Source organism: Salmo salar, chromosome 06 (assembly GCF_965601325.2).
Source record: "Salmo salar chromosome 06, fSalSal1, whole genome shotgun sequence".
NCBI lineage: Eukaryota > Metazoa > Chordata > Actinopteri > Salmoniformes > Salmonidae > Salmo > Salmo salar.
In genome coordinates this window covers 68,401,006-68,418,703 of record NC_138296.1, presented here as the reverse complement: position 1 = coordinate 68,418,703, position 17,698 = coordinate 68,401,006, and the positions used below count along the sequence as shown (strand labels likewise).

Sequence of the window (17,698 nt, the reverse complement as noted above, 5' to 3'; positions counted from 1 at the left end):
GTTTAAGAACACGTTCTCCATGTCTGACAAGTCCTACAGGGTTTCTGGAGAACCAGCTGTTTATCAAAGCCGAAATTTGCGAGTTCCATTGCTCCATCATCTCCTTCCTTGGATACATCATCGCTGCTGGGAATGTGCAGATGGATCTGGGAAAGGTGAGCGCTGTGGTGGATTGGCCATAACCCACGTCCAGAGTGCAGCTGCACGTTTCAGGCAAGCTCGATGGGCCCTGTTGTTCACCCGGTTCAATTTCACCATCTGCTACCGCCCGGGGTCTAAGAATGCTAAGCCGGACGTGCTTTCACGCCGCAATTGTCCTGCTTCTACTCCCTTGGACCCCGAGGCCATTCTTCCTACCTCGTGCCTGTCGGCTACCCTCGTCTGGGGTACAGAGAACCAGGTCCGTGAGGCTCAGCGTTCCCAACCGGACCCCAGGGGGGCCAGTCGGACCCTGGCCTTTGTGCAACAATGCTTTTGGTGGCTCACCATGGTTCCGGATGTCTCCACTTTCGTCGCCGCCTGCACTGTCTGTGCTCAGAACAAGACTCCTCTTCCTGCTCTTGATCTGTCGTTTGCCCGCCCCCTGTTTTTGTAATAAACTTTTGTTACTTCGAACTGTCTGCATCTGGGTCTTATCCTGAGGTCTAATACTCTCCTCTGTTTCTGTTTCTGTCTCCCTCTCTCACCAAAGCCCCTTCTCACTCACTCACTCACCCCCTCACCCCATCCCACCCTCTCCCGCCCACCCCTGCACAGAGTCTGTGTGTGGAGTGAGACAGGGGGATGGTGAGTGTCATCGTTCTCATGCATTAAGCCGCTGATGAATGTAATTTTCTCAAGCGTTCACACTTAGTGCCCACTGAAAAAGTGGGAGGTTAATTATCCTGTTTAGTCCTTGTTTTTTGAGAATGACGACAAGAGAGAAATAGAAAACTCTCACTGTGAGTGGCCTTGGAAGGGACCACTTGTGACAGAATTAGAGGGGAACTCATCTGAGCTGAAGAAGCAGAGAGAGAGAGAGAGATCTTTTTAAACACTCAAACAATGTCAACAGTACTGAGCACCAATGAGTGTCTTATGTTATTCCACACTTCAGTCCAGGTACTAATTTGTTGGATAATCTAAAAAGCTTGTCCTTCATGATTTCAATCTACTCGTCTGTGCTATTCAAAGCATTGTTTTTCACATTTATTATTGAACATTGTACATGGTGTAGTTCCAGAATGATTCAAAAAGGTCATTTACACACAACATTTAGATACCCTGTCTTTGTAAAGTAAATCTACTAATGTTCGGGTGGCACCAAATTAATGAAGAAACTGGATTCTAGCCAAAGGCCTTAAAGAGTTCACAGGCTGGTATTTACTCACCCACACAGAAACAGAAAACTGGATATGCCGAGATTGAAATAGAAAATGACCTCTGCTAAATTTAACCTTGGCTAAAAACATACTCCCCTTGCCTCACAACAAACCCGCCCCTTCCCATCCCTTCTCCAATCCCATCCCAACTCACTCACTCACTCACTCACTCACTCACTCACTCACTCACTCACTCACTCACTCACTCACTCACTCACTCACTCACTCACTCACTCACTCACTCACTCACTCACTCACTCACTCACTCACTCACTCACTCACTCGGCCCTAGCCTTTTTTGGGAACCCAAGTGAAATTTTGTTCTGAGCAACAACAAAAAAATGCGACCACCCCGTCTTGACAATGGAGAGAAAAAAATGGACATTTTGGAGTTAATTTCCTGCAATTCTACACATTTTGCCATGGAACGTAGAGAAAATGTTTCAGTGTTAAAGCAAGTTTGCTGCAATTCTACACATTTTGGCATGGGGCAGAGGGAAGATTTTTGAAATGTTATTACAAATTTCATGCATTTCTACTCGTTTTGCCGTGGGGTGGAGAAAAATGTGCAGCTTTAAAGCTAATTTCCTGCTTTTCTACTCAATTTGCCATATAATGGAGAGAAATGTTTGCAGTTTTGAATACGATATCTGAGTGAGTGTGAAGAACAAAATCAATGCCCCCCCTCCTGGACAGTAATTTGACCATGGACTGACAACAAGAGAAAAATTGCTGATGCACAACCAAATTTCAAAATTGCAACTTGTGTATTGTACTATTCTAACTCTCAACATTAAGTTGAGACCCTAACTTTTTTTTTGGGGGGGGGGGGGGGGGGGGGGATTAATCTGCGGGCCTAGATAGAAAATGGGGGCCGTGGCCGCCAGTTGCCCATCCCTGCTCTAGCACTAGCTGACACAGCCGATCAATCATTCACCCAGGCAACCACCCACACTTTCACTGGGCCTGCCTGCCTACATGGGCTCAACATCTGCTCTCTCAACAGATCTGCTCTCTCATTATGGCGGCATACTACAACATCCATGCTCTAGCTGGCTGGAGAGGGCCACATGTCAATTTGTTCAGATTATACCGCCTCCAAACATATTGGGATAGCGTATAACTAGTGGACGGTTAACTTGCATCAAAGCAAAACCCCACATTCAGTACTGTCTGTGCCTACCTGTGTTTCTGATCCCTAGACACTAACAAACTGTGTATGACAGGTAGATAACAGTCTCTCTCAATCTCTCTCTGTGTGTGTGTGTGTGTGTGTGTGTGTGTGTGTGTGTGTGTGTGTGTGTGTGTGTGTGTGTGTGTGTGTGTGTGTGTGTGTGTGTGTGTGTGTGTGTGTGTATGTCTGGGAGACGTGGGATTAGCCTTGAGGTTGGGCACATGGGAGATGTGTAGCCTGCCATGATGGCACTATTGTCAGAGTCTTTCCAGCATGCAGACCGGAAATTGAAAATGTGTGCTTAAGTGACCTCAATTTATGATTTTAAAAAGGGACACAAGCTCAAGGACAAGTGTAGCATGCACTCTGGGCCTGTGACAGCACCGCCATACAGTAACAGGCTGCAGGTGCTATAATTTATGACCAATCTAATTTGATTAGTTTGAATGGCCAGAATGTAGTACAGATACACTCTTAGAAAAAGGGTTCCAAAAGGGTTCTTCGGGTGCCCCAAAGGAGAACTGTCGTGGAAAATTGCAGGATTATGTTATAATGCTTGTATTGTATTATAATGGTTGTTTTATTCAACAGAATAGAGTATTCTGTTAACTATTGTGTGTGTGTTTTACTGAGGATGGGCTTCTATGAGATAGCAGGAGATTTACAATGTCTTTGGGTAATAAAGCCTAAAGAGCATTCCAGAGAACATGAGCTAATGGTTCTGTTCTATACCGTACCAGGGAGAGACGGTTCCAGTTTGGAGTAGGAGGACCAGACACTGGTCTATACAATGAAAACTGTTGACACAGCAGTTGCTGTCTGCTATGTTTTATAGATATCTTTCATACAAATCTTAACCTTGTGACCATTCTATGTATCTGTTGTTCGTCATGTACGTTGAGAGGGGTGTATCTTGGCTATAAAAGATCTTTGTACTTTTGTGTTGTCACTTTTCAATGGCGCATCATTGAAAGTCAAGTGCTATTGCAAAGCTCTTATTATTAAAGATGTAGTTTACGTATAACTCTGGCTGGTGTGTGAAGTTTGTAACTCTCCTCATTTGGTAATGCAGAAATTAGCCACCACAGAACCATTTTAGGTTCCATGGTGAACCCTCTGTGGGTTTTACATGGAACCCAAAAGAGTTCTAACTGGAACCAAAAGGGTTCTACTTGGAACCAAAAAATGGTTCTTCAAAGGGTTCCCATATTCGGACAGCCAAAGAACCCTTTTAGGTTCTACATAGTGCCTTTTTTACAAACAGTGTAGGGATCCAGTATGAATTAAATTATATTAGATTGATTGACTGTGTTTGAAAAAACAGTATCCAAATATCATATCAACTCTATTCATCTGTTGCAATTGTGGTGGGTTGTAGAATATATCTTCATCCACAAGAAAGTGCAAAAACCTGTCAAGAAACACCTTTCTCCCATTGGTATTAGACCGCACTTTATCAAGGGCATGGAGCTCCTCGTTTACAATGTAGTAAACTCTAACAGGCTGACGACAACGCTCGCATCGTGTGCGCGAGCATTGCAAAATACATTTAGAAATCTATGTTATTCATTTATTGCACCCACACTGCTCGCGCGCGCAAACGAGCATCTGCTAAAATACGAGCAAGGGCTAAAATAGAAATCAGTTCTATTTCTGACGCAGATCGCGCTGCAAGTCCTGCCTCTCCCATCTCCTCATTGGTTTATAGAAGCAGGTACCCACGTGCCATCTCCTCATTGGTTATACCCACGTGGGTGGCTGAAAGACGAACGAGGTCAGTGGTGGTAATGCACCTAATTTATGAAAGTTGCCAATCGCAATATAAAGTCAAGAGAAGAAAAAGCCTGGAAGGAAGAGAGATGACTAGAAACGATTTTGTTGACCATTTTGTGTGTGGATTAATTGGCGGAGTAGAGAACCTTGTGCATTTCAGGTAAAATAACAACTCAATGTTTATATCCCAGGACAAATTAGCTAGCAACAGCAAGCTAGCTAAATAGGACAAATTAGCAAGCAAGTGCAAGCTAACTAGCTAAATTGCCATAAATGTTTAATGCTTTTCGACCTGTCCTCAAATTAATATAATTGGTTCAGAGTTTGTTTTGATATTTTAACCTGCGTGTCATGATCGCGTTTGGTGTGGGGGGACAAAAATAAATGTGTGCTCGGTGGCGCACTCGCACAGCCGGTTTGGGTTCTGTGTTAGGGAGAGACTTGAACAGTCTCTGAGGTTTGATTTTAAAACATTCCCATTGAATAATAGTTGTTATTGATATTAATTTGTCAACGCTCAACCAAGATCACAAATACTCATGTGTCACGGGTGTCGTAGGGATTGGACCAAAACACAGCGGGAACGTGTAAACCTATCTTCTTATTTTATTCAAGAAGGAAAACAAAAGAAACACGTATACAAAAAACGACACTAAACAGTCCCGTCAGGTACACGAACACGAACACAAAACAGGAAACAACTACCCACAAAAACCCCATGAAAAACACCCCTACTAAATAGGACCTTCAATTAGAGGCAACGAGGAACAGCTGCCTCCAATTGAAGGTCAAAACAATAAACTAGACATAGAAATAGAAAAAATAGAAAATAGAACATAGAAATACAAAACATAGAACACTACCCAAAAACCCCGACAACACAAAACAAACACACCCCTGCCACGTCCTGACCAAACTACAATAACAAATAACCCCTTATACTGGTCAGGACGTGACATCATGACACTGAAACAGCAGGCGTAGCCTGTTGTCTACTTCTAAATAAACCCACATGTTATTCTCTTTTCCAAACCAAGACACAAAGCCATTCTGTAAGTTCAGTCAACACAATTAGAGACTGGGGGAGGATATAAACATGTCCTCATGCAGCCCGACGCTTGTGCATCATATGATGGATCTCTGCTCTTATGAATCATTTTGCGATGTCTACTAAGACCTAATTTTCCTCTGTTTCCAGTAATGGAAATGTGCATGTGTCTAGATGGAGCTGATTAAGTTGCTTCTGGGAAGGAAGGCTCACATTTATTGCTTAGAGGGGGTTTGTCATTAATCATCCAGCATGCAGCTCGTACCGTACTTACTCTGACACTTCACTGTAACCACTCACCACGTACGGCAATTTGTTCTGGCCCAGTGTATTTACATTTCTGATGGCCACCGGGTTTCCGTACAGTATTAAAGCAGGATGGATGGTAGAGATGGAAGAAGTGTGTCTGATGTTATCTTACTCATCTAAAAGGTGAAACATCAGTTCTCTGTGCTTCTGTTGGGGTGAGGATCTGTAAGCCAGCTGTGTCGCAGGACCAATGCCAAACCAAGCATCTCCATGGCATCGCTCTTTCTCTCTTTCATCTCTCATCTATCTCTCTTTCATCTCTCCTCTCTCTCTCTCATCTCTCTTCTCTCTCAGTCCTAATAAAGCTTGTTTCCAGTGTGTTAGATGGCCAGTACTGTACTGTAAGATATACAATGAGTGTACAAAACCTTAGGAATACCTTTCTAATATTGAGTTGCACCCCCTTTTGCCCTGAGAACAGCCTCTAGTCGTTGAGGCATGACCTACAAGGTGTCGAAAGCATTCCACAGGAATGCTGGCCCATGTTAACTCCAATGCTTCCAACAGTTGTGTCAAGTTGGCTGGATGTCCTTTAAGTGGTGGACAATTCGGGAATCTTTTGAGCCTGAAAAACCCAGCAGCGTTGTAGTTCTTGACACATTCAAACTGGTGCGCCTGGCACCTACTACCATACCCTGTTCAAAGGCACTTCAATATTTTGTCTTACCCATTCACCCTATGAAAGGCACACATACACAATCCGTGTCTTGTCTCAAGGCTTAAACATCCTTCATTAAACAGTCTCCCCCCTTCATCTAAACTGATTGAAGTGGATTTAACAAGTGACATCAATAAGGAATCATAGCTTTTACCTGGATTCACCTGGTCAGTCTATGTCATGGAAAGAGCAAATAAATGTGTTGTACAATCAGTGTATGTCCTACTGCGTTCACTCAAGTCATGGCTCATATTCTATGCAGGTCTAGCATCTTGGGTTTAAAAATGTGAGTGGTCGTGTATGCAATTAGCTTTCCCTAAAACAGCCCATAATCTCCCCCTGCTATGCGTCCTACTCCTGCGCAGTGTCACCAGAAAGAAAGGCACAGCCATCCATAGAGAAGACCTTTAATGGTAGGAACAGCCTTCTGTTCTGGTAGCTCTACCTGCTGTCATGGAAACTGCAGCGTACTAGGGGGGGGGGGGGGGGGGGGGGAGCAATGGGAGTGGTACAATGGGGGCCCTGTAACCATTCAGAAGGCCTTGTGATTAAAGGAGCCAATAACAACTACTCTGTAACAGGTTAGGGGACAGAGAGAAGCCACACATGGCCTGTTGCTCCTGTGGTTTGACTGTGGTTTTCCTACGTTGTTTTTGATGCTGCCTTTTTAATTTTATGAATCGCATTGTAATGGTTTGCCATTGTCAGAATGCTATTATATGATGTATCCACAGAAGAAGAAAAAACACATCCTGTCCAAGGTTACAGTGGTCTTCCCATTGTGTGAAAACTAATGGAGAGTGATACAGTACCTCCAACTGTCTCACTTGTTGATCAGATTATAATGGACATCCTTCACAATACCTTTGTTGTAAAAGACGGGAAGACGCAAAGGTAAAGAAAGATTGAGCAAAAAATAAGAGGCTTTCTTTAATTCTCCATCAAGACCAATAATTAGAACAGTTGTTCTTTGAAATATACTGTTTTTACATTTAGGGAGCTTCATGTAGCCAACAATGAGAACAGGTCTGAACAGTTAAAAAAGCAGATACCAAAGTCCAATTTTAATGTTTCCATTGGCATATCTTTGAAGGGTATTCCTATGACTAGTCATTGATCTTGAAACTGAATTCAATTTGGACCAGCCTCGCCAAACAGATAAGGATCACATGAGACAAAAACCAATGCTACTTCCCTCAACCAATGAATCCCCATTCCTCTGTCCACAGTCCCAGTCACACTATCTGGTCTCCCTCTAAAGCTAGCCTAATTTCTCTCTCTAGAAAGCTGCTGGTGAAAGGTGCTGACAAACAAGTTAGCAGATATTCATTTCTTTCGTCAGATTTTTTAAATATATTGCTTTCAATTATAGCCGTATCAAATCCAGTGCCAATTAACGAGATTTCATTTAACTTAATTTGGCACACAGCACATGCCACTAGCAATTACAGTAAACACAAGGACAGGGTGTGTTAGATATGGCTCACTGACTCTAGAGGGGAGGAGATGTCTCTTTGTATTTAGCACTCAGCTACCGAACATTACTACTTTGTATCCGCTCTCTGTTCCTCATCTCAGGTGCTGACTTCACAGAAGCCCAATAAAGACCAGTCTGAATCTGGCACTAAGAAATATCACTCCTTCCTAATAAAACAACAAGCTGCTACTTAAAACCAGCTTTGCCCAGCTCCTGTAAATGTATTTATTTTCTCTCAGTCGTGGGCATAGTGGACATCCCAGTTGACGTGATGGCCTTGCTGGGTTGAGGAAGTGTGATGATGCTGTTTCAGTGTAAACAGGCTGATGAGACAGCAACACTAGCCAGAGTATAGGTCCAACCACAAAATCAAGAATAAGACTGGTGATTGGACAAAACCTGAAGAGACATGGTAGTCACACAGAGCCCTCAGCTGCTGCTGGGTGACATGGGAACTGGGAAGGCCTGTTGGCAGCTGGCAGTCTCACCCGCAACACTCAGTATAGCCAGTCCTGACTAAGAAGGGAGGAAAGCTATTTTTCACTGGTGTGGATGGACAGACGATAGACCAGACCACTCTTCTGGCTCATGAGTGGCACAGCGGTCTAAGGTACTACATCTCAGTGCTTGAGGCGTCACTACAGACACCCTGGTTCGAATCCAGGCTGTATCACAATCGGCTGTGATTGGGAGTCCCATAGGGCGGCACACTAAAAACCACAAAAAATATAAAGAATTACATCTGGGCCAGCCAGGTACACAATGACATTACTGGGATGCCATGGATATGCCACATGGAGAGACACATTTCTAATGTTACACACTCAGTACTATAGACTCCATAGGCCTAGTCCCCACAAAGACAGCCCAAAGAGGACAAGTCATAGTACTCGGGTCATGGATAGTGTCGCATAAAAGGGCGATCAATAACTGTGGTCAATAACCATGGATACATGAATCTGAAAGGAAACTAAGAAAGACTGTGTGTAGCTCCGTCTGGCTCTATTGAAACAGATACTGAATAGAAATACTGAATGATCAAATAATAACAGTGACTCAGTCAGTGAATGGCAGTGAACAGCACAGTAGGCCTAGTTCACTTTTCTAACAAGGGCCGAGCAGCTCCTGGCTCCTCTCCTTTCAGATGTGCCTGCTATGAAAGGGATATGTGGGGCCTGGGCTCCACAGGATTCATTAGGTTCAGGGCAAGATAGTGTGGAAATCAATGTTATGCTGAAAATGGAATTCACTACTATACAGATCCCATTACTGACTCCTATTAGATCCTCTAACTCCATGGTCCAGATAGGGTACAGTGGCATCTGTACAAAGACAGAGGCAGGCATAGAGGGAACTCCAAATGGAACCTATTGCCAGCCCAGCATCGCCTCTTGACAATTAGGAGATGAGGAAGAGTTGAAGATAAAGGAGGAGAGGGAAGAAGATAGGGCATATAAAACCAAATGGCAAAATCCATATTAAACAGCAGTGTTGCAATTACTGAGACTCTAGGGAGGAAGCATCTGACTGAGATTCTCAACAAATTCAAATTAATAGATATGAAGAGATGAAGGGGAGTAATAGTTTGCTGATGGAATGTCTTTCTAATGTATATTATGTATCACTATTATGATATGCATCCCTTAAATGTGTATTAATGATTTACACTATATATACAAAAGTATGTGGATATCCCTTCAAATTAGTGGATTCGGCTATTTCAGCCACACCAGTTTCTGACAGTTGTATAAAATCAAGCACAGTCATGCAATCTCCATTAACAAACATTGGCAGTAGAATGGCCTTACTGAAGAGCTCAGTGACATTCAACGTGGCACCGTCATAGGATGTCACGTTTCTGCCCTGCTAGAGTTTCCCCGGTCAACTGTAAGTGCTGTTGTTGTGAAGTGGAAACGTCTAGGAGTAGCAACGGCTCAGCCACGAAGTGGTATTACACACAACCTCACAGAACCGGGCCACCGAGAGCGTCAGCACAAGAACTGTTCGTCGGGAGTTTCATGAAACGGGTTTCCATGGCCGAGCAGCCACAAACAAGCCTAAGATCCCCATGGGTAATGCCAAGCGTCGGCTGGAGTGGTGTAAAGCTCGCCGTCATTAGACTCCGGAGAAGTGGAAACGAGTTCTCTGGTGTGATGAATCCAGATGCCAGGAGAACGCTACCTGCCCCAATGCATAGTGCCAACTGTAACGTTTTGTGGAGGAGGAATAATGGTCTGGGGCTGTATTTCATGGTTCGGGCTAGGCCCCTTAGGAAAATCTTAACGCTACAGCATATAATGACATTCTAGACAATTCTGTGCTTCCAACTTTGTGGCAACAGTTTGGGAAAGGCTCTTCCCTGTTTCAGCATGACAATGCCCCCATGCACAAAGCGAGGTCCATAGAGAAATGGTTTGTCGAGATCGGTGTGGAAGAACCTGACTGGCCAGCACAGAGCCCTGACCTCAACCCAAATTTGGGATGAATTGGAACGTCGACTGCGAGCCAAGCCTAATCGCCCAACATCAGTGCCCGATCTCACTAATGCTCTTGTGGCTGAATGGAAGTAAGTCCCCGCAGCAATGTTCCAACATCTAGTGGAAATCCTTCCCAGAAGATTGGAGGCTGTTATAGCAGCAAAGGGTGGGACCAACTCCATATTAATGCCCATGATTTTGGAATGTGATATTCGACGAGCAGGTGTCCACATGCTTTTGGTCACGTACTGTATGTCTAACAATTTGTATCACTAATTCACTTAATTGTGTATTTTGCTATAGTTTAAAGTTATAGCCTCTCTTTCATGGAAGCCAGCTACCAGAGTTGACACTGGCAAAGAAGGGAACAGTTCTCCACAGAACGCTAACATAACGTAGCAAGCGAAAAAGAAACGCCTGAAACTAGTGTACATGCCCCAAATTCTGGTCATGACGAGAGGAAAAAAAACTGTTTGGAAGTTCTCTTCTGCACTTTTCAGTAAATTTGGAGGAGTTGTTAAGATGGAGTGTCATCTTGTTAATATTGGAAACAATTTCAGAGAGCAAGCTAGCAAACCTGCCTTAGCTAGCTGCTTCCCAGATATTAGCTAGTGTTATCTAGCGATAATAGAATCTCCAACAAAGTTGACAGCTACAAAATTGGTATGTGGAAGTGCCTACAAAGAATCTATCCCGTGAATATTGAAAGTTTTAGTTAGAGCTTCCTCGAATACTTGCTCGGAAAGCTCAATGTTTTCCAGTCGTACGCTAATCCATTTCACCAGGGACTGTAAACAGCGAGGCGCTCATCCAAAAGCGGAAGTTATGTCACCGGCTCTCCCTTGTGCTCAGAGGGCACATTCCTTACTGCAGTTTATCTGATGTACTGACAAAAAGACAATAGAGAAGTTACATTTTTCTAGTCCAAATAAGACACTTTAGTCATTACCTTTGTGCACAAAATAACATTTTAAATACTCAAATAATTGTTGCAGAGGCCTTTTTTTTGCACTCAGAGTGTATGAGTGCAACAAAAGTGTGACATATCATGGGTAAAACGTGATAAGACTGGCTGATCTACAAATACTATTGAGTAGTTATTTATGATGCAAGTTGATTTGGAGATTAGTCAGTCTCACCTTGCCTTCAAAGTCGGCTGCAATGTCGAACGCATTAACATTTTATATTAATATCAATGTCTGTCAAGTTTTGGATGACGTCATGATGACGTCGTCGCTCCTTTGCCGCTCCATGTATGCACTGAGCGCTAGTGAGCGGACAGAGTAGTCCCAGTAAAACCTGCAAGATGGCAGCAACCACTTTCAGTTTTATGGCCTCACATTTCTCTTTAATCCTACGCCCAGCCTGGCAAATGTTACAACCATGTCCCAAGCATCAGTGGTGCATTCATTACGTCTTGCAACGGAAACCGTTTACAGTTTAAGAACCAACCAGAAGCAAACTGAGCAAAGGGAATGAAGGGAGCAGGGACCTACCAGAATTTGTCCAAAATAAAAAACACATTTTGTTGCAAAATGTTTTCCGTTTGGAGTATACAGTATCGGTTGCAAAACGTTTTGTAACAGAATGGCGTAATTAATACACCCCAGATGCGCATAACGGTGAATTCAGACATTCACAAAAAATAAATAATAATACAACTACAATGATAATAAAAACGAATTTGTGATGAATACAAACCTTTTCAAAATGTATGCAAATATTCAGTTCTAAGAAAAACCTAAGAAAAACAGTGCCATATGCTCACTGTATGCTTTCGACAGTTGCTACTTCACATGGTGTTATATAAAAAAGTTGCTAAATCAAAGTGTAAACTCACCTAAACCAGGAACAAAAGTGTTGAGAAATAGGCATATTACTGCTACTGGGAATGGCATGTATGGAATAGCTGCACGCAAAGGTCCTTTCTTCTCTCTTACTTGGACCACAACTCCACTGGTCGAAGAAGTAACTCCCTTTTCATTCATATCGGTGTCTTTCTGGTCCATCTTGAGCATAAAACACGCAAAGTGTGAAATATTTATCACACTGGATGAGCACACCTCTCAAAAGATGACCAACTGAACGAAGTGTACTGTGTGTGTGTGTGTGTGTACGAAGGCAGCACGCAAGCACCGAGTATCTGCTCCTTTACACAGTTTTGTGAACACTAGTGGACTGGCTACTTACTGTAGGTTACATAGCCCGATATATTTAAAGCGGCAGTACCCTGTTGGTGTTTCGAAATATGCACCAATTAATGCCACCGAGACACCAGGAATTAGGCAAATAATAATTAGAATTATAATAATAAATAATTACAAAGAACAATATTTGTTGTATTTATAGTCATATTATGGACTGCACAACTAATGCCCTTTGGGTAGCAGAGAACACTGAATTTGAAACAGATATGTTCCTCTAACTAAACTTCTCACCTGCAGATTCACATGTGTAATAAAGTGTTGATAAATGTTGAATACATCATGGGCTAGACAGTTCTGATTGGAGAATCGCCATTTGCATCACAGAGCAGTGAACAAGAATCTATTCAATTCAGTTTTTAGATGCTACCCCCCCCCCCCCCCCCCCCCTTTTACTTCACGTCTGCTCTTTTTGCGTGACTCATTAGCTAACAACAGACAGGTGTAAAAGTGGGAAAAAAACTGAAAACATTGGATTTAATAGATTCTTGTTCACTGCTGTGCGATGCAAACGGCAATTCTCCAATCAGAACCGTCTACTGATTATGGATGTAGCTTCGGACGTAGGACAAATGCTCCTAGCAGGTGCATTCATTGGACCATGACTTGTCTCGAACTCAGTCGCTACGGAATGCCCTCATTAATTTAATGAAGTAATGAATCAAAGGTCTAATATTGGTTGAGGTGAGATAGAGAAAGAGAGAGAAAATAGAGAGGGAGAAAAAGGAAAGACAGCTTAACATGTATTACAGTTGAAGTCGGAAGTTTACATACACTTAGGTTGGAGTCATTAAAACTCGTTTTTCAACCACTCCACAAATTTCTTGTTAACAAACTATAGTTTTGGCAAATCAGTTAGGACATCTACTTTGTGCATGACACAAGTAATTTTCCAACAATTGTTTACAGACAGATTATTTCACTTATAATTCATTCACTGTATCACAATTCCAGTGGGTCAGAAGTTTACATACACTAAGTTGACTGTGCCTTTAAACAGCTTGGAAAATTCCAGAAAATGATGTCATGGCTTTAGAAGCTTCTGATAGGCTAATTGACATAATTTGAGGCAATTGGAGGTGTACCTGTGGATGTATTTCAAGGCCTACCTTCAAACTCAGTGCCTCTTTGCTTGACATCATGGGAAAATCAAAAGAAATCAACAAAGACCTCAGAATTTTTTATGTAGTCCTCCACAAGTCTGGTTCATCCTTGGGAGCAATTTCCAAACGCCTGAAGGTACCACGTTCATCTGTACAAACAATAGTACGCAAGTATAAACACCAAGGGACCACGCATCCGTCATACCGCTCAGGAAGGAGACGCGTTCTGTCTCCTAGAGATGAACGTACTTTGGTGCGAAAAGTGCAAATCAATCCCAGAACAACAGCAAAGAACCCTGTGAAGATGCTGGAGGAAACAGGTACAAAAGTATCTATATCCACAGTAAAACGAGTCCTATATCGACATAACCTGAAAGGCCGCTCAGCAATTAAGAAGCCACTGCACCAAAACCGCCATAAAAAAGCCAGACTACGGTTTGCAACTGCACATGGGGACAAAGAACGTACTTTTTGGAGAAATGTCCTCTGGTCTGAAGAAACAAAAATAGAGCTGTTTGGCCACAATGACCATCGTTATGTTTGGAGGAAAAAGGGGGAGGCTTGCAAGCCAAAGAATACCATCCCAACTGTGAAGCGCGGGGGTGGCAGCATCATGTTGTGGAGGTGCTTTGCTGCAGGAGAGACTGGTGCACTTCACAAAATAGATGGCACCATGAGGGAGGAAAATTATGTGGATATATTGAAGCAAAATCTCAAGACATCAGTCAGGAAGTTAAGGCTTGGTCGCAAATGGGTCTTCCAAATGGACAATAACTCCAAGCATACTTCCTTCAAAATTGTGGCAAAATGGCTTAAGGACAACAAAGTCAATGTATTGGAGTGGCCATCACAAAGCCCTGACCTCAATCCCATAGAAAATTTGTGGGCAAAACTGAAAATTCGTGTTCGATTGTGGGCAAAACTGAAAAAGCGTGTGCGAGCAACGAGGCCTACAAACCTGACTCAGTTACATCAGCTCTGTCAGGAGGAATGGGCCAAAATTCACCCAACTTATTGTGGGAATCTTGTGGAAGGCTACCCAATTGACCCAAGTTAAAAAATGTAAAGGCAATGCTACCAAATACTAATTGAATGTATGTAAACTTCTGACCCACTGGGAATGTGATGAAAGAAATAAAAGCTGAAATAAATCATTCTCTCTACTATTATTCTGACATTTCACATTATTAAAATAAAGTGGTGATCCTAACTGACCTAAGACAGGGAGTTTTTACTAGGATTAAATGTCAGGAATTGTGGTTGTGGAAAACTGAGTTGAAATGTATTTGGCTAAGGTGTATGTAAACATCCGACTTCAACTGTAGATTCTTAAGGCTTTCCTGGTCCTTTTAAATGGCCTAGTGGTCTCCCAGCCCTGCTCCTTGGCTGCTGCTTGGTAATCATGCCTGATATTTCCTGTGGGCCCACAGATCAAAGCTGACATTAGTGGGGCTCTAAATCACAGAGCTGTCCTATTAAAGCTCTGTGCAGAGCCTTAGGTTTACACTATAATTAATGGGATAATTAAGGGCATTATGAGTCCAAATCAAGGGCACCGCCCCAGAGAGACATGAAGACAGTCATTGGATATGACTGGATGACCTCTCACTCTGACCTTAGTACAGGGCCCCTCTACCTTATTAGAAATAACCACTGAAGTCTCCAGAGCGGCACAGCGGTCTAAGGCACTGCATCGCAGTGTTGCGGCGTCACTACAGTCTGGGGTTTAATCTCAGGCTGTGTCACAACCAGCCGTGACCGAGAGTCCCATAGGGCGCCGCACAGTTGGCCTAGCATCGTACAGGTTAGGGGAGGGTTTGGCCGGGTGGGATTTACTTGTCTCATCGCGCTCTAGCAACTCCAAGTGGCGAGCGACTTCGGTCACATGTTGAACGGTGTATCCTCCAACACATTGGTGCAGCTGGCTTCTGGGTTAAGCGAGCGGGTGTTAAGAAGCGCGGTTTGGCGAGTCGTGTTTTGGAGGACGCATTACGCGAACCTTCGCCTCTCCAGAGCCGTCTGGGAATTGCAGCGATGAGACAAGATCGTAATTGGATATCACGAAATTGGGGAGAAAAAGGGGGTAAAATTTGAAAAAGAAATCACCACTGATATTTCTCACTGACCGGCTAGTTTATTGAGCGTGACCTTCTATGGCCATGTTGTAAGAGGGTCATAATACCAGGGAGATTGTAGAGGTTATGCCTGAAGTGTTTCTGTTCTGCAGAATTGGTGTAATTTGTCCTGCCAATTAGCCATATGGCATTATTGGGAACAGAAGAGTATCCACTGGGTTGGGTCCCTTCCTCCATGCATAGGCCTAATTAGGTTAGCATTGTCTTATTGACATGATTGCTTTGCAATGTATTTTTATGATATAAATATGAAATCCCCTAAAAGGAATTGGATAATTTGTTTCTCACAATCTAAATTGGACTCTCCTAATAAGGTACCAATGGTATCAATTCCATTATGTTACTGTATAGCATACTGTATACTCATTGGGGGTATGGAACAATTTGAACCATTTATATGTGTAGAATTGTTGGAAGAAATGTAGCCTTGATACTGTGTGGTGAGACTGTAGAGTGCCTTTTAACATAGACCACATGGCGAATTCAATACATCTGATTTTTAATATGAATAAAAGCTTGCTAAAGTGCCAAAATTCTGAATTTTTACATTTCTTTCCTCAACCCTGTGTCACTTCTAGGAAGCCACGTAACCCCCCAAAAATGTTAAAGTTATTTTCTTACTCTGTCAAAAGTCACTTCTGAAAATTATGATTTATTTACATCTGTCCCTCCTTTTAAGGTCAACACCTGTTATGTGAACTGAACTCTCGTTTTAATATGGTGAAACTATTTTAAATATTATTAAATATAAAATGGAACATTGAACATCTAAAAGCCAAACCATAGAGTAAAAGCAGGTGAGCTGGTTCTACTCTTTTTGGCCATTTTCTGGTGTTTTGTGGTGGCAACCTGAGATAGACAGGATAGAAATGTTTGGGGATGAAGGTTGTATTCAATTGCCACTCCCTGATGCATACAACAAGCTTCCATTCCCGCTGTCACAAGGGAATTTCAAATCAAATCAAATGTTATTTGTAACATGCACTGAATACAACATGTGTAGACCTTAGTGAAGTGCTTACTTACAAGCCCTTAACCAACGATGCAGTTTTAAGAAAAATATACATTAAGTAAAAAATAGGAAATAAAGGTAACAAATAATTAAAGAGCAGCAGTAAAATAACAATAGCGAGGCTATATACAGGGGGTACCGATACAGAGTCAATGTGTGGGGGCACAGGTTAGTCGAGGTAATTGAGGTAATTTGTACATGTAGGTAGAGTTAAAGTGACTATGCATAAATAATAAACAGAGAATAGCAGCAGCATAAAAGTGGGTAATGCAAATAGTCTGGGTAGCCATCTGATTAGCTGTTCAGAAGTCTTATGGCTTAGGGGTAGAAGCTGTTGCCATAAGACTCATGAACAGTGAATCAAATTTATGGCTGATTTAAGAAGAAATTGTCAACCCTGTTACTTTATTTGGCACAAACCTGTTTTTAATGAAGTTGAACATGTGCTCTTTATGACAGAATGTTAAAATTAGGTGAAATCCTAATGTTTTGTTTTACCATGTTACACTTCTCAAAAGGCACCGAATTGGTGAAATGACCAAGAGGTCGAGCAGACTTTACTCAGACTATCCCCTCTGAAACAAATATCGTTTATCATGGACTGGACAAGGAAATGCAATTGTCAATTCTCAGTAAATATTCATAATCTAACCCACCACAGATTGTCACTCTTTATCCCTACAAGGTTCTTTGTTGCCTAGCAACAGTGCAAACTGTAGGTAGAAGGGGCCATATTGATCTAGGGGGTTTGGAGTATTTCGCCTCTTGACCTGTGTGTGGGATTTGTGTCATTTAAACTATAAGGTAATATGCTGAAATCCCTGTGACACAGCCCCAAAGCATTTCAAACATGCATTGCATCCATTTAAGAGGCACACATTTGGATTTTATGAAGATTGGTCTCACCATAGAATTTGAAATAATTATATTTCTATGGGTCTCACTTTGTATGAAATCTCCTTGAGGC

At 42.5% G+C, this 17,698-nt stretch overlaps 1 protein-coding gene across 1 annotated transcript in view; it reads right to left on the bottom strand.

The window, feature by feature from the left end:
* stum (stum, mechanosensory transduction mediator homolog) overlaps window positions 1–12,449 on the bottom strand; it is a 31,874-nt gene extending 19,425 nt beyond the window's left edge. Inside the window, exon 1 of the mRNA XM_014205227.3 lies at window positions 12,118–12,449. Coding sequence (XP_014060702.1) covers window positions 12,118–12,295 — 178 coding nt within the window. The 5' untranslated portion in view covers window positions 12,296–12,449. The remainder of the gene's footprint in view (window positions 1–12,117) is intronic.
* Between the last annotated feature and the right edge of the window lie 5,249 nt (window positions 12,450–17,698).